At 55.0% G+C, this 17,644-nt stretch overlaps 1 protein-coding gene across 1 annotated transcript in view; it reads left to right on the top strand.

Moving 5' to 3' along the window:
* Positions 1 to 17,644, top strand: part of LOC144720823 (formin-like protein 3) — a 51,732-nt gene that overhangs the window by 25,901 nt on the left and 8,187 nt on the right. Inside the window, exons 9-22 of the mRNA XM_078597892.1 lie at positions 707 to 800; positions 2,053 to 2,127; positions 2,549 to 2,659; positions 3,595 to 3,744; positions 4,264 to 4,365; positions 5,046 to 5,229; positions 5,917 to 6,174; positions 6,750 to 6,874; positions 7,285 to 7,484; positions 7,981 to 8,215; positions 9,290 to 9,358; positions 9,484 to 9,564; positions 10,098 to 10,227; positions 12,504 to 12,667. Coding sequence (XP_078454018.1) covers positions 707 to 800; positions 2,053 to 2,127; positions 2,549 to 2,659; positions 3,595 to 3,744; positions 4,264 to 4,365; positions 5,046 to 5,229; positions 5,917 to 6,174; positions 6,750 to 6,874; positions 7,285 to 7,484; positions 7,981 to 8,215; positions 9,290 to 9,358; positions 9,484 to 9,564; positions 10,098 to 10,227; positions 12,504 to 12,667 — 1,978 coding nt within the window. The remainder of the gene's footprint in view (positions 1 to 706; positions 801 to 2,052; positions 2,128 to 2,548; positions 2,660 to 3,594; positions 3,745 to 4,263; positions 4,366 to 5,045; positions 5,230 to 5,916; positions 6,175 to 6,749; positions 6,875 to 7,284; positions 7,485 to 7,980; positions 8,216 to 9,289; positions 9,359 to 9,483; positions 9,565 to 10,097; positions 10,228 to 12,503; positions 12,668 to 17,644) is intronic.

The raw sequence follows: 17,644 nt of genomic DNA on the forward strand, positions 1-17,644 counted from the left end.
TCTCTGTCCAACGAGCCGTCTCTGTGTGTCTCTGTGTGTCCCTGTGTGTCTCTGTTACACGAGCCGTCTCTGTGTGTCTCTGTGTGTCTCTGTCCCACGAGCCGTCTCTGTGTGTCTCTGTGTGTCTCTGTCCCACAAGCCGTCTCTGTGTGTCTCTGCTTGTCTCTGTGTGTCCTTGTGTGTCACTGTTACACGAGCCGTCTCTGTGTGTCTCTGCGTGTCTCTGCGTGTCTCTGTGTGTCTCTGTGTGTCTCTGTCCAACGAGCCGTCTCTGTGTGTCTCTGTGTGTCTCTGTGTGTCTCTGTCCCACAAGCCGTCTCTGTGTGTCTCTGCGTGTCCTTGTGTGTCACTGTTACACGAGCTGTATCTGTGTGTCTCTGCGTGTCTCTGCGTGTCTCTGTGTGTCTCTGTCCAACGAGCCGTCTCTGTGTGTCTCTGTGTGTCTCTGTCCCACGAGCCGTCTCTGTGTGTCTCTGTGTGTGTCTCTGTGTGTCTCTGTGTGTCTCTGTTCAACGAGCCGTCTCTGTGTTTCTCTGTGTGTCTCTGTGTGTCTCTTTGTGTCACTGTCCCATGAGCCGTCTCTGTGTGTCTCTGTGTGTCTCTGTGTGTCTCTATGTGTCTCTGTCCAACGAGCCGTCTCTGTGTGTCTCTGTGTGTCTCTGTGTGTCTCTGTCCCACGAGCCGTCTTTGTTGTCCTCCCCGACAGGACCAAGGCTCTGGTGCTGGAGCTGCTCGCCGCCGTCTGTCTGGTAATGGGGGGCCACGATAAGATCCTCGCTGCCTTTGACAACTTCAAAGAGGTGACAGGACCCTGCCTCGCTCGCTGCTCGTTCCCATGCCCACGATCGGTGTGAGAATTGTAATTCGCCATCACGCCAAGGCGCGCGCATCAGCTGAAACGCGCACCAACACTGCTTTAATTTCACTTTAATTTAAGCCTCTGGTTGGATATTCCACCAATGGACGAGCGAACAAATACGCGTGCGTCCGTACGATTACACTGGGAAATGTAGGTTAATCCGCTTGCGAGCGAGTCTGTTGGCGCGGGGCAGAAATCGACCTCTCAGCCGCTCTGCCAGAGGAGGCGATCAATGATTAATCTTGGCCCTGAGCAAGGGCAGTGCTGTCGGGGTGAACAAGCGTTTCGCCCCGTCACCCCCCCACCACCTTCCCGGGAAGAGGGGGACGCGCGCTATCACGGACGGCGCCCTCGTCTGGGGGCAGCGGGTGCAGGGGGCAGCGGGTGCAGGGGCCAATCTGCCGCTTATGATCCCACCGCTGGACTCTAAAACTCAACTCAGCGTTTTATATTACCACGTAGCTCTTGTTGCTAAGCGACCTGGCCACACAAACGTGGGGCATCATGTGGAAAAAATGTTGGATGCCACATTCTCTAAAGCGCGTGTTCATGAATGTGGAGGGAAAAATCAGGAGGACCTTGAGAAAAATCCACTCAACCACGGGGAGAACTCCAAATATAGAGCAGGCGTCAAGGTTGGAATCGAACTCAACGACCTCCTGCATACCAGGCGAGGTAGTTGACATCTCGCCACCGTGGCGCCCACAGAGGTCAAAGTCAATTCCGTCTATGCCACGTGATTCCACATCTCGTCATTTAATCGTTTTGTTCCTTTCTGTTCTTAAAGTCACTTTCGAGTACCCCCCCCACACCTTAATGAAGTGTCGTTGAGAACTCCGTGCCGCACAGCACGGGAACGCAAGGCCTGTGTGTGTGTTTTGTGGGTTCCAAATTCTCTTGAAATATGCTCATGGAGATGGGGAGTGAATTTCAGAGACGTTTTCCGGGGAATGAGTAAAAGCAGACGGTTGTTCACCACTAGATGTTCCACCCTTTGAAGCTGTTTTCCGCTATTGCACCTACGGAGTGTCCCTTGGTGTTACAACGGGGCTACCCAAAGCTTCCTGGGACCACGTGGGGCTACTCGAGCCTGTGACGAGGTGAGGGCAGTAGTGTGGGCAGGGGATGGTGCGTGCCCCCCCGTGGTAAGCTGCCCTGCCCCACCCACCCCAACACCCCCTTGCGTCCCACAGGTGTGCGCGGAGAGGTATCGATTTGAGAAGCTCATGGAGTACTTCAGGATCGACGACACCAAGGTGGACTTCATGGTGAGTGTACTCGGGATGGACTCGTCGTGAGTTTACCGCGGTGCGAGTGATTCGCTTCGGGCGGAGCGAGGAGCGATTGGACACGAAGAGGAGGTGTGGAGGAGACGATGCAGCAGGTGGCTGCGTGGGTTTCGGATAAGCGGTGGTGTGACGGACAGGGTTAGGATCTGAGTAGCTCGGTGTCTCAAGGCTAAGGAAGGATAGAGTTATGACCGTGGTTTGGGTGTGATTGTCTCATGTGGGCAGGGCTGTGGTTAAGGTGTAAGTGGATACGTTGGTTCTGGTTGTGGTTGGGGTCTGAATAACTCCCGTGCCTAACTGTGTTCTCCTGTGCTCAGTGCCGGGTTCACAGCCCCCTCTTCCGGCCATTCTCAAGAGCCGCCACTCTTCTGTTTCTCGCACCCCGCCTCCACGTGTGCAGGTGGCGTGCATGCAGTTCATCAACATCGTGGTGCACTCCGTGGAGGACATGAACTTCCGCGTGCACCTGCAGTACGAGTTCACGCACCTGGGGCTGGACGGTTACCTGGAGGCACGCGCGCTCACCTCTCCCTCCCGTCTCACCTCTCCCTCCCATCTCACCTCTCACTCCCGTCTCACCTCTCACTCCCGTCTCACCTCTCACTCCCATCTCACCTCTCCCTCCCATCTCACCTTCATTTAGACTGCAGGAAAAATCCAATGAGCTATGAAGCTCTTTTTCACAGATGTGCAGTATGGGCTGGTCAGCATCTATGTCGTTATAAGCCACTGATGTATAGTTTAACATGTCGGCTTTCGCGACCCATATTATCAGTGGCGGCTCCTGCAAAATCTCTCAGGGGGGGCAAATGTCTGGATGATTGATAAGGATAAGGTCCACCCATGCAATGGATAAATTAACAGCTTAAGCATGTAAAGGCAACTTCACTTCTTTAATATTAATGAAAAATAAAGTGACTCTTAAAATACATCTTGTTTGTTTCTATACTCACTATTAAAACAAACCACTCAGGTTTATTTTATTAAAGATTCCACTAGGTGGCGACAAATTATATTGTTGGATGAAACGTGCTTACGTATGATGACGTAAGCACGTATGATGACGTAAGCACGTTAGGGCGAGCCCTCCCGGAACCCATAGAGAATGCATTGCAGCGCCTGCCGTTCGAAAAAAAACATCTTTGAATGTAAGTCTATGGGACCACTCGGGGCGATTCTCAGCTGGAGGGAAATCGCCCAAAAAGAGGCGGTACTCCACAGAACGTAGCATGGCGCTGATTGGACTATATCCAGCGGCACAGTGACGGCTAGCGTGACTGTGGTTGAATGACATTGGTGGTGCGTCGCCCAATCGCCCTAATGAAGAAACCGCCCCTGCATATTATGCATAATAAAGTTTTTGGGTTAAATCGCGTTATTTACGATGTATACCTTTTCATCGCCACCATTGCGCTGTTCCTGTCCGACCGCCGCCAACGCGTGCAGAGGTTGAAGAACACGGAGAGCGAGCGGCTCCAGGTGCAGATCCAGGCGTACCTGGACAACGTGTTTGACGTGGGCTCCCTGCTGGAGGACGCCGACACCAAGACGGCCGCGCTGGAGCGTGTGGGCGAGCTCGAGGAGCAGCTGGCCATTGTGAGTCCCCAGAGGGGGGGGAGGGACGCCCGACTGGTGCTCGTGGAGCCAGCGGAGTAACCGCGTCACGTGGCGGCGGCGGCGGAGTGCCGCAGGACGAGTCGCTTGAGGAGGGCTCGCTGATGTGGTGGCGTCATGAACGACTGCGCGTGCTGTGCTCTTGTGCACGGTTTAAGAAAAAAAAAATCAAAACTCGCCACGATCTCCATTGGAGCTGCATCGTGATGGAAATGAGACCTCGACTTGCCCCTCCATTCCTGCGCTCTGCCCTGTTTTTGATTTCGTCACGTTGGTGACCAGGTCACTCTTGCAAGATGAGACTCCTATCCCGGTCATTTTTTATTCTCGCCCGGATAAACAAAATAAACTTGATATTCCAACTTGAACCCTGGATGCGTCCCGGCGTTGCCAATCTTGAAGGCTAAGCAGCCTACAGAGGCTGGTTAGTACGCGTGAGGCTGGAGCCACGCGTGGCTCCGCTCTCCGTGGTGACGCGTGGTCCGGCTCCCCCGTCCCCAGGCCCGCGGGAGACTGCGGGACACGGAGGACGAGGCCCTGGCGCGGATCGCGGACTTGGAGCAGCAGCTCTGCAGGGCCAACGAGCAGCTGGTGGCCGGCAAGGTAGGTGGCCGGCAAGGTGGGTGGCCGGCAAGGTGGGTGGCCGGCAAGGTGGGTGGCCGGCAAGGTGGGTGGCCGGCAAGGTGGGTGGGTGGCAAGGTAGGTGGCCGGCAAGGTAGGTGGCCGGCAAGGTGGGTGGCCGGCAAGGTGGGTGGCCGGCAAGGTGGGTGGCCGGCAAGGTGGGTGGCCGGCAAGGTGGGTGGCCGGCAAGGTGGGTGGCCGGCAAGGTGGGTGGCCGGCAAGGTGGGTGGCCGGCAAGGTGGGTGGCCGGCAAGGTGGGTGGCCGGCAAGGTGGGTGGCCGGCAAGGTAGGTGGCCGGCAAGGTAGGTGGCCGGCAAGGTGGGTGGCCGGCAAGGTAGGTGGCCGGCAAGGTAGGTGGCCGGCAAGGTAGGTGGCCGGCAAGGTAGGTGGCCGGCAAGGTAGGTGGCCGGCAAGGTAGGTGGCCGGCAAGGTAGGGATCCGAGGTGGCCACGGGAGTGACCTCAGAGGGCATATAGGAAGGTAGCAACGGGGAAGGACCCTAGAGATGTACTCAAGCACCATGGGTGTGACCCCAACTCCAACGGGCCCTGGCCACTCCAGGGGGCCCCAGCAGCTCTGCCTGAACCCTGACCCCCTCTATACCGACTGACCCCTCCCCACCACCACCGCACCCCCCCCCCCCCCCCCCCAATTCCTTCCAGGAGCTGAACCGGGAGACGAGCTGCCGCGTCGTGCAGCTGGAGCAGCGGCTCAAAGAGAGCGAGGCGGCTTCTGGGCCCCCCGCTGTGGGGACGAAGGGGCCTCCCGACTGCGGGCCTGCATCTGCGGCCCAGGGCCCAAGGCCACCAGCGTCCCCAGCGTCCACCGCGCCCCCACCCAAGGACGGTGCGGCCCCGGGATGCATCCACGCGCGACGGGTTTGCCGAAACTCCTGGACGTCTGTAAAAAGGAGTTTCGCATCTCGTGGGATTCCTCCACTCCAAATCAATATTCTGATTCCGATGTGTCCCGCATCGTGAGACGAGAGCTGCTGTCTCGCGGCGCTGCCGACGCGGCGTGCTCTCGGCCGCTGCGTTCACTCAAGCGTTGGCGCGGCACTCATCTCCGTTGGCACACACCTGCGTCAGTCATGGAAAATTACACATTTAAAGTCAAAACTATTGTTTGTTTTACCAGAGAAGGCCCACCGAGCTATACTGGAAAGTTATTTTAACAGAAAGTGATCTGGCCGCAAATGATAGCTGAGCAAAGTGGCTTATCACGTGGAAATATATAGCAGCCAAATACTCTTAACGCGTGGTTGTCTTCATTTTAAATGCCGAGGGAATAACCGGAGGACCCGTTGAAAAATCCACGTGACCACGGGAAGAACTCGCAAACCCCAAATATACAGGCATCGTCAGGGACTGGATCACACCCACCACCTCCTGTACACCAGGCGAGGTAGTTAACACCTCACCACCGTGGCACAATTCCTATGGCAGGACCACTCGCTCCGTAGAACCCCCACTGCTTCCATCCCAACGCCCTCTCCCCGTGGTGCTTTGTCCGCCTCCTCTCCCCAACCCGCAGAGCCCCGTGCAGGTGCAGGAGTCGCCGCCCCGGCAGACAGAGCCCGGACACCTCCGCCAGGGGGCGCCGCGGCTCCGCCTGAGCCATCGGCCCTCGACTCGCGGGAGTCGCGGCCCCTTCCTGCCCACGAGCAGCCCGCGGGCGAGCCCCCGGCAGGACCCCCACCGCCCCCGCCGCTACCGCCTCCTCCTCCTCCTCCGCCTCCTCCTCCGCCACCCGGAGCACCGCCACCGCCGGGGACGCCGACAGAAGCGAGAGGTGCGCTCGTGAACTGGGCGTCGTCGCTCCGCAGCGTTCCGCCGGCAGCATCGGTCCGCCGTCCACCCGTCGAGCCACAACCTCTGTCCGTCGGTCGATTCGCCCATCCATTCGCTCCGCCTAGTTCCATCCATCCACCCGTGCATTGTAAATCAATCCGTCAAACATCCTTCCACCCACATGTGTCTCCATCAATCCGTCCACCGTACTAAACCACGGACGTATATAGACGTGCAGCGATGCATGTGCACGATTCGTTTGTGATTATGAATTGAGGATGATGATGATGATGGTGGTGACGATATGATTGAGCCACACTGGATCATCACAAGGTCCGCAGTGAATTTACACGAGCTTCCCTGCAGACGGACTTTTACAAATCCCGCGACTGCCGCGTGTGATTAAATCCCATCGCAATGCGTCCATCCCGTCTAATGCACTGCGTGTGCACGCGTGTGTGCGTGTGAGTGTGTGCGCGTGCCTACGTGTGTGTGCGCGTGCCTACGTGTGTGTGCGCGTGATGCGGCCCCCCTCCCCCCTTGCCCTCTGTGCTGCCCACGCTGCCCGTGCTGCAGCGCTCCGCGTCAAGAAGGCCGTGGTGCCGCGGTTCCGCATGCCGGCCTTCAACTGGGCCGCGCTGCAGCCGGCGCAGATCCACGGCACAGTCTTCCACGAGCTGGATGATGAGAGGGTCCTGCAGGTGCGAGACGGCCACCCTCACCCCCCAACAAATCATCCCACCATGTGCAGCAAGTATGGCGTGCACAGCGTGTGAGACGGATGGGTGGGGGGGGGGGTACTCGTGCGATAACTGGTGGGAGCTCACACATGCATCGACTAAATTACTCGTCCAGTCACCCAACTCGTGCACCCACTCAACCAGACATGCACTCAGCCACTCGCGCAACCACTCGACCGGACACCCACTCATTCGCTGATCTCTATTAACCTTTTCAACCACTTACTCACTCATCCGTCTACCCGCTCACTCACGAATCCATTAACCTCAACACCTCACTCATTCAATCGCTTATTTACGTGATCATTCACTCATTGATATGCTCATCTACCCCCCCCCCCCCCCCCCCCCATATACCCCGGCACGGACAGGAGCTGAACATGAGCGAGTTTGAGGATCTATTCAAGACGCGTGCCCAGGGCGGCCCCACGCGGTCGCCGTGCCGCGCCGCCGCGACGCGCTCCCCAAGCCGCCGTCTCGTCGTCATGGACTCGCACCGCGCCAAGAACCTCGCCATCACGCTGCGCCGCGCGGGCCTCCCCGACGGAGACATCGTCACCTGCATAGAGAAGTGCGGCCGCCCCGCCGTTGTGTCCCCCTGGACAGCTCGTGCGCGGCTCGCGCGCGGCCGGATCTTTGTCTCGGTTTGTGTGTGGCTTAAACAGCAGCTGAGACCGTCTGACTCGATGACCTCAAACCTGTTTTGTGTCCGATTTAACAAGGTTGGCTAAGTACGGTGGGAAATGAGTTCAACATGCATGCACAATTGCGTCCCCATTGCGTACCTGGCGCACCATATTTAGTTCGTCTCCCGCTCGCTGTGGCTGTGGCTACGAGACCCATGCCACCGCCAGTCTGCCACGTGTAGCCCCAACTCGCGCTCCTTCCCGTTGTGCGTTCGCGATGCAGTAACGGGTCCGTTAAGCGGTGTCCAAATTCAGCTTCTCCGCTCTGACCGCCAGTTGCCGTTCGGCGCGCGACACGACACCGCGACCCCGACGCATCGCGTTCGTGACCCGCGAATCCCGACTCTGACCCCGACCGGCACCCTTACCCCGTGGTCGCAGACTGCACGTGGGCCGCCTGCCGCTGGACTTCGTGGAGAGCCTGACTCGCCTGGTGCCCACGGAGGTGGAGGGCCGCCGCCTGCGCCAGTACGAGCGCGAGGGGCGGCCCCTCGGGGCGCTGCCGCCCGAAGAGCGCTTCATGCTGCGCCTGAGCGCCGTGGCGCGCCTCCCGCAGCGCCTCGCCGCGCTCGCCTTCATGGGCAACTTCTCCGACAGCGCCTCGCGTCTCCTGCCGGTCTTTGTCTCTCTCCCTCCCCGTGTCCATCGTGGGGGGGGGGGGTCATCGGGGTTCTGGGGGGTTCAAGACGTAATGCGCATGCCGTGACCACTTCCCCCTCCACCAACCCAAAAACGCGAACCTCCCTTGGCTTGGACACAAACTCGTCGGTTTTGTTTGTGTGCGATCGATGTGGTCCCGTAATGTATATCGACTGAGCTTTGAGAATTGTTATAATTGACGTTGGTTTACCCAGGAAACCCGCGTTGTGTGCTTCGCGAGCGTGTCGCCAGGTTTCACGGTAGTGCGCATTGTTACCAATCGCGTGAGACCGTCTGCTGGTCCCCTGGCAGTCGTTGAGCAAAGCCCGACTGCTGATGAGACCCAGAAGGTTGAAGCTGGTTCAGAGTTTTGCTCGCTTAAAATATTCTGAGGATATTGGTTCGTCAATCCAATTGAGCCGATGGAACTAAAACATACATTTATAGCAGCCAGATATTCTAGAAGCAGAGAGTGTTTGGGGGCTCACAAATTCCCTTGGTTGGCAACCCATTGACGCCGCTCCGCACGCCCCGCGTTGCCCAATCACAGCGCGAGCACGCAGGAGCGCTCAGCTCCACCGCACTCATGCCACACCCCTGCACGTTCCGTTCTCTCACGGACGCGGTGATGTTCACGGACCTCTCCAGTACCCACTTAGTACGGATAAAATGCTTGCAGTGATGGGAAAAATAATGCCGTTTGTGGGCTGTTATGAATCATTCCAGATATGCCCCTGTAATCGTGCTGGCTGTCCAATACCAGTTTTGAGATCTGCTCTTGAAAACAAAAGACTTTAAAACCATGGCGAGGCACGCAAACGTGTGTTTGGAAGTCTCGCACATCTCTATGTGATCCGCCGACCCTTGCCTCCAATGCGCTGGAGCACAGATATGGCACCGCGCACATTCACCTGGCGAGCACCTGGCATCTCCTGCGTTCCTTTTGGTTGTGTTCCAGCACACGTGTCCCCTCTCTTACATCACTGGCTCTGGTTCGTCACACGTGTTCTGCGTGTGCATCTGTGTCCGCACGCATCTCCCATATCCTCAGCAACTCAACGCAGTCATCGCGGCGTCGCTTTCCCTGAAGTCGTCCCAGAAGCTCAAGAAGATACTCGAGGTGCGTCTCTCTCTCTCTCACCGCAGCGCTCCTCATCCCACTCCCCACCCCCCGCTCATTCCCCGCTCACCCCACACCTCTAACCCACTCTCGCCCCACTCCCACGTCGGCCGCACCCATTGCAGATCGTCCTGGCCTTTGGGAACTACATGAACGGCAGCCGGAGGGGAGCCGCGTACGGATTCAAGCTCAACAGCCTCGACCTGGTGAGGGAGTCGAACTGGGACGCGTAAGGTCGTGGCCACGTGGGGGACCTTGGATGGGGGTGACCTGGGGACTCGCCGGCCTTAATTGAACCCGGATCCCGACACGAACTCCGTGACTCGAGTTGGATCCCCAGCATCAGTAGCGGGTGATATCCGAAACGATCCTGGGCCTCACCCAGGACGACTCATCCTTAAATGACGACCTGATGCATTGGGGACACATTGGCGGTCGAGCGTGGTGCTGACCTTACCACCTCCGTACACCTTTGAAGCCTTAATAGGTCCTCGCTCACAGCACTTTCCCCAACATATCCATATGGCTCGACAAGGGATCTATTTCCGTGTGTGTGTCCATTGCTCATGTACCCATGTACTTCGTGCCAGTATGTGTGTACACGTGTTCATGTGTCCGTGTGTGTACGCATGTCCGTGTGTAATTGCGTGTTCATGTACCGGTATCCGTGCGTGTGCACACGTGTCCGTGTGTGTTCGCGTGTCCGTGTGTGTTCGCGTGTCCGTGTCCGCTGCTGAAGCTGCTGGACACCAAGTCCACGGACCGCTCCCGCACGCTGCTGCAGTACCTGACGCGCGTGGTGCGTGAGCGCTACCCTGAGCTCAGCGCCTTCCACGCAGAGCTCCAGTACCTGGACAAGGCGGCCTCAGGTGCGACCGTGGGTGGGGGGCGCGGCGGGGTGATTGGGGGGTGGTGTGGCAAGGGGCAAGGGGAGCGGTGGAAATGGGAGGGGGGCGGGGTGTTGAGGGCGGGGTGAATTTGGGGGATGGTGGGAGCCAGGGTCGGGTCAACATTCATCTCGACAGGCGCGTCACGCGTGCAGGAAGTGTGGGGTCGAGGTTAGGGTTAGGAGACGATGTTAGGAGATGAGGTTAAGGGTTCAAACAATGAGGGATGGACGCATGTCCCAGGGCTGTCCAGCACGAGCTGGAAGCTACCGAACAAAGACGTTTAGGGCGCCACTCCGGTGAGGTCTTAACGACCTCACCTGGTATATAGGAGGGCGTGGGTTCGATCCTGACCCTGACCGATGCCCGTATATTTGGAGTTTGCGTGCCTCTCCCTGTGGTCGCGTGGATTTTTCTCTGAGTCTGCTGGTTTTCCCCTCCACATTTAGAATCAACATGCGTTTTCGAGTACTTGGCTGCAATACATTTCCACGTGATGAGCCACTTCATTGGGCTATCATTTGTGGCCAGCTCCCGTCTGAAAACGAGCTATATAGCTCGGTGGGCCTTACCTGCTAAAATAAAAAAAGTTTTGTTTTAGTTTAATCTGAAGTGGTGGTCACATGCTCCGCCATAAGAGCTGCGGTGCATTCGTGCTGACGTCCAGGTGAGAAGTGCGCCGCACGTCGCCTCGACGTTGGGCGCCCGAACAGCGGTATTGACCGTTAGCGCTGGAGTGTTTTCTCACCGACGAAGCTTTAAACCACGTGCGGTACAACGCCGGGGACACGCAGCAGCCGTTGACAGGCGGTACACTACGAGAGCCGTTTGAGTCTCCGGGTTTGCGCGTTTTATTTCATGGAATGCTTGATCGAGACGGTCAACCAAGACCTCCACAACGTTCCTCACTGCCGACTTAATTCCCGATCCCCTTTCTGGGACCACCCTGCCCTCGCCATCCTAGAATCTCACTCGGACACGGAGGAACGCCGCTAGCAGGCAGTGGAACAACGCGGGCGTCCGGAATAAACGCTCCAATCTAGAGCCAAACATCATCGCACCTCCTCCTGTCGTTGAAATTCCTCCTCGAAGACACCGGTGGTGTCACCATCGACCGCACGGGAACATCCAGCAGGCCAATGCGCACATCTCCTTCATTAACGTCAATTTAAAGATAAGCCACAGAAGTGCAATTGTGGCCAGGCATCGCAAACTATGGACTCCGTCGTAAACCCACGGTAGTCTGTGCTCCTTCAGCGGAGGAGGTACATCACAACTACTCTCTCTGTCTCTGTCTCTCCTGAAGCCTCTCATCGTGGCCAGTAGACCTCGACATTGACATGTAGCTCCTGAACATTCTGTAGCTGCGATCGTGCGCAAGAAGAGAGTGGCTGCTTTGAGAAGGTGCAGAGCGTCGTCTTTACCGACGATTTTTGCCATCGTCGTTACACGAATGATGCCCGCAGCCATGCCGAGCGAGGGGAGTGAACGCAGCCGCAGGGAGCGCGTACTGCCCTTCGGGACTGTGGAGGCGGCGTGACAGCTTATTGGCGCCACTGGATGAGGTCGCGTCCACAGTGCGTGCCCGGACTGCGCGCGTCTTATTATCAGCGGCAACGTGGCTGGACACCCCGTGTTTTATCATTCGCATTGGCCCCAGACGCCGCGTGTATTGCTATGCTCATGTCCGGTTATCCGCATTATCACTGCACAGCCAGTGTTCTATTATTTGTGCGTTCCTGGCCCCCGAGTATTATTCTATTTTGGATTTATATAGCGCACTTTCTAAGGCGTATAAATACGAGCCGACAGCGTTCAGTGAGGGAGGCGATGGGATGGATGGAGGGACAGGGGCTGGGAATGGAGCTGATGTTGCTGGGGTAGGTAAAGCAGAATAAGGTGGAGTGTGATGGTGAGTGAGGTTGTCTGATGGGTGGTGCGTGGATGAGAGGCAGTGGGGTATGGGGCGCGTGAGTGAAGTGGTAAAATGGGCATGGATGAGGGTAAGTGAAGAGTGGTAGGGGCAGAGGTCTGGTGGGCGGATAGTTGAGCTGACGGAGGAGCACAGCGTAGGCCTGGGGGAGAGATGTGGTTAGGTGCACATAGAAAGCGAGACGTCAGAGTATCTTATTAGCTGCATGTCTCTGGTATCTGCAGTGTCACTGGGCGTGGTTTGCTTTATTATCTGCTTGTCTTCGTATCCGCACTATCACTGGACATAGCTCATCCTGTCATCCACGCACCCTTCGTATCTGCAGTGTCGCTGGACAGCGTGCTGCTGGACGTGAAGGAGCTGGAGGACGGCATGGAGGCGACGCGCGGGGAGCAGGAGGCCGCGGGGGGACACGCGATCATCCGCGACTTCCTCGCGCAGAACTCGGAGACGCTGCGCCGGCTCCGGAGAGACGCGCACGCCGCACAGGTGGGGCCTGGCGTACACACACGCTGCCTCCAGCAGCAGCACGATTGCAGACATCAGGTTGTGTTGTATCGGGGTACTGCAGCTGAGTGGAGTCTGCTCGTTCCACCAGAGTGCACGTGGTTGTATTGGGGCAGCTGAGTGGAGCAGTCTACTAGTTCCACCAGAGTGCACGTGGTTGTATTGGGGTAACTGAGCGGAGTAGTCTGCTAGTTCCACCAGAGTGCACGTGGTTGTATTGGGGCAGCTGAGTGGAGCAGTCTACTAGGTCCACCAGAGTGCACGTGGTTGTATTGGGGTAGCTGAGCGGAGTAGTCTGCTAGTTCCACCAGAGTGCACGTGGTTGTATTGGGGCAGCTGAGTGGAGCAGTCTACTAGGTCCACCAGAGTGCACGTGGTTGTGTTGGGGTAGCTGAGCGGAGTAGTCTACTAGTTCCACCAGAGTACACGTGATTGTATTGGGGTAGCTGAGCGGAGTAGTCTACTAGTTCCACCAGAGTACACGTGGTTGTATTGGGGTAGCTGAGTGGAGCAGTCTGCTTGGTCCACCAGAGAGCACGTGGTTGTATTGGGGTAGCTGAGTGGAGTAGTCTACTAGTTCCACCAGAGTGCATGTGGTTGTATTGGGGTAGCTGAGTGGAGCAGTCTGCTTGCTCCACCAGAGTACACGTGGTTGTGTTGGGGTAGATGAGCGGAGTAGTCTACTAGTTCCACCAGAGTACACGTAGTTGTGTTGGGGTAGCTGAGTGGAGTAGTCTGCTAGTTCCACCAGAGTACACGTAGTTGTATTGGGGTAGCTGAGCGGAGTAGTCTACTAGTTCCACCAGAGTACACGTGATTGTATTGGGGTAGCTGAGCGGAGTAGTCTACCAGTTCCACCAGAGTACGCGTGGTTGTATTGAGGTAGCTGAGTGGAGTAGTCTGTTCGTTCCACCAGAGTGCACGTGGTTGTGTTGATTGGGCAGTCATGATGGTTTGCACCTCACCACCGCATTCACAGTTCAGTGGAGTCCCTGATGGCTCCATTTTTGGAGGAAATATCCCCCACACACCTTCTTCTTCCTACTCCTTATCCTCTACGTGATGCTGTGGTTGATGTGGTTGATGTGGTTGATGTGGTTGGGACGTGGTTGTTGAGAACGATCTCCACTTTCGTCGGGGCAGCGGAGAGAAGTCAAACTCCCATGATAACCCAGGTTATACGAGTTGCGGGTTTAACAGGACCCTGCGGGGTGGGCTGGTAGGAATAATACTAATACCGGTACAGGGATATCGACCGCACACACACGCACACACACACACACGCACATACGCGCACACACGCACACACGCACATACACACGCACACAAAGATACAAAGACAAAGATCCCCTGTATAGCCTTAACAGAATGTAGGGGCAAGTGCTCGAGTGGGCCGGGCACGCACACACGCACGCACACACACGCACACAGTCACACATATACACACACGCACGCACACACGCACACACAGACACGCACACACATGCGCATACACACGCACGCAAACACACACGCACACACACGCACACACACACACACACGCGCATACACACGCACACACACACACATACACACACGCACGCACGCGCACACACGCGCACACACACACACGCACCTCTCACCTGCAAGGCAGCGGTCGCCGCTTCTCCTCCCACATCTCTCGTCGCGGCAGCTGTAACGATGGTGCAAGTTTGTTTTTATCATCAATTCCTCCTCCACCCCTCCCCGCCACTGTTCACCCACCAGAATAAATGAGTTCGCCCATAGTCAGTCGATCAAAAAGTTTCGCCGTGAGGCGCCGGAAGCGACGGCCATCTTGTTTAATTCACAGATCGCAGGGGGAGCGGGCGGCCATCTTGTCGGACAGGGTCATGCCAAGTGTTTGCAGTAGGGGGCGATGTTGATGGACGGACGGACGGATGGACGATATAATCTATTGGTGGTCTGGTCCACTTCGTTCCTACCAGTATAAATGTCCTTGCAGTAATCCCCTGCCAACCGCCAAATTACCAACCGTGAGATTTGAGTGTACGCGAATTCTACTTCTGTAGACCTGTTTACCAACCCCAAACAATAATTGGCACCGCCGCGTAACATCCGCCACGTTGCCTCTCAATCTCCCTCGAGGAGACGCGAGGAGACACCTCTGGGTCTGGAGCTACCCAATCCTCTTTCTTCTCCACGTTGCTACCTCCGCCACTGGTCAGATTCACACTCCGTCTCACGAAATAATTGTATATTTTACGTTTTTGATTTGCGTATTCACGTTTTGTGTGTAAATATCACGTTGTGTGCCACTCAGGAATATATATTTTTCATGTTTGCTTTTCTAAATTCATTTAAGTAAATTTCAAGTATGTCGCCTCCCCCATCATCACCATCAAAGGTAAATGCAATTTAATTTACTGTACTTTTCTTAATTTAACATGTCTCAATTGCCACAGAAATTATCTTTAGTTAGTGCGCTGTGTTCATTGGTTAATTTAGTGAACGCAAATTTTTAAAAAATGTGATTTCATAAGTTCACTCGCGACCTCGGGTTCCCCTCACCCAATTTTCCCGTAAGGTCTTAAGTTTACCAATCTAGTTGGTTTTCAGGAAGCTCATCCTCGCGGTTGGCAAGGGATTACTGTACTTACGCGCATTACGATAGCCTGTGCCTGTGATCTCTACTCGAGCCGTGAGTGTAGGTATTGGAGTAATGCATCTCAATACTTGTGTAATGAGGAGCCATGTGAACAATTTTCTTCTCTGCCGGATTTTAATGTGAATAGAAACTGCATGTGTGGGCACGCACGTGTGTGTGTGTGTTATGGGGAGCGGTAGTGTCGCGGTTAGCGCGCTGCGCTACAAAACCCGATGACCCGAGTTCCATTCCCGCTCACGTCCAACACCAATGACGATTATCTGAACCAGTCCTGGGCCTCCCCTTGGTCGACTCGGCCTTAAATGAGTACCCAGTGCAGTGTAAACATCGCCACTCGGGAGACAAAGGCGATCGGGAGTGGTGCTGGCCACCCACCCCTTTGTGTACCGTGCCGGTATTCATAGGTGCTCGCAAACCGCACTTGCCCCAAGTCTGTCAAGGCTAATAGGGGTATCTTTGTCTTTGTGTGTGAGTGTGTGCAATGCCTGGACATTTTTCAAGCCTCTCATCTCACTCTCTCGTCTCCTCCTCGCACTCGCCTACCTCTTGCCCCTCATTGTATCCTACTCCCCATCCACATGCTGTACTACCTCTCCCCTCATATTGTTACACTCTGCGAAATTCCTTCAGATCCAGAATGGAATTTGCTGCGATACCCACGTGGGCACATGCCACGTGGGCACATGCCACGTGGGCACATGCCACGTGGGCACATGCCACGTGGGCACATGCCACGTGGGCACATGCCACGTGCGCACATGCCGCCTGTGTAGCGTCGATGTCCAGTTCGGAAGCTGCACATTACATTATTTTGGAATGAGTTTTAAGCGAACTCGGGGGGGGGGTACACATGCACACAAACGAGATACGTGAAGACTTCTCCGGGGTAGATTCCATTTTAGTCTCCAACGCCCACTCGGAATCTGTACTCTCGAACAATCCCGCGCTCAGCTCTCAGCCCACGTGCCAGAGCACGTGGGTCGTCCGCCATCGCTCCCGTCTGTAACTGCCTTCACCATCGCCCCTGGTGGTCAAAGTTTACATAACCACAAGTTATTTCCCGCTAAAATACTATAGTCCCCTATTTATCCACTATGTGCTGTAAAGATCAGTCCCTCCAGAAAAACGCGATTATGCGATCGCAAGATTTCACGCAAAATCAGCCAAAGTCCGCATATTTATGCGGGGGGCGCGTTTTTTCAAATACGCCGCACTTTCGCCGCATAAATTGCAGATTTCTGCGCGCAAAATATGCGGGCTTGCATGATTTCATAATCCCCGCATTTTCGTTGCAAAAAGTCACATATATCTTAGCAGAAAGTTGAAAAATGTTGCGTTACTTCACACAAGCGCAGCCATTTCCCCTGTTGCCATGGGAACGTTATGAAGTGACGTCACTCATTACGCGACATCATTGAAAAGCTGCAAACCCCGCGATGCCAATGAAACCATGATGAAGCCCGCAAATCTTTCTCATTTGCCAACAAACATAAGCGCAAAAGACCGCGCAAAGCAGTTCCCCAGTGTGTTACATGACAGTGGGGGCAAATTATTTTGCATAGCTACCTCTGTAAAACAGGAAGCACACATTTTATTTTTTAATATTTTATTTATTCATTTTTACAGAAGTTGTAGCATATTCATTTTGTAAAGCTACAGAACTTGTTCGACTCAATGTTTTGTAAGTTTGAGCCATCTGTTTGTTAAGGTCTGAAATAAAACAAGATGATAACTTAAATATTCCCATCACTTTCTGTGATGTAGTATGCTTGCTTATCATAGGAAGTAATAAGAAATGACTCTTTACATTAAAGTAGTAGCCTAGTGAATAGGGTGTTGGGGGAATCACTTTTTTTTCTCTTTTTCATCAAACCGCAGTTTTTGCAAGTTCCCGCAATTTTTGCAAGTTCCCGCAATTTTTACAAGTTCCCGCAATTTAATCGCATAAAATTGCATAAATATCCCGCATATTCCATCGCATTTTTTAAGAAAACGTGCCGCATAATCAACGATTTTTGCCCGCAACAATCACCAAAAAACTCCGCGTTTTTCTGGAGGGACTGAAAGATAAAATGTTATTAACAGCATTAACCAATATTAACGTCGTTCGCTATGTTAATTCTCATGAAAAAAATACTCAACATAATGACCTTAGTGCACTAAGCTCTTTAACATTGACGTACAATTGCAATCAGATACAGTACCATAAATCGTTCTACTACAACCACATTAAAGCAAGATGCACTCTTCTGTTCTTGACTCGTTAACTATGAATATGAACACCACAGACATTATATCCATCCTGTTAAACC

Source organism: Lampetra planeri, chromosome 10, assembly GCF_965212315.1.
Source record: "Lampetra planeri chromosome 10, kcLamPlan1.2.h2, whole genome shotgun sequence".
NCBI lineage: Eukaryota > Metazoa > Chordata > Hyperoartia > Petromyzontiformes > Petromyzontidae > Lampetra > Lampetra planeri.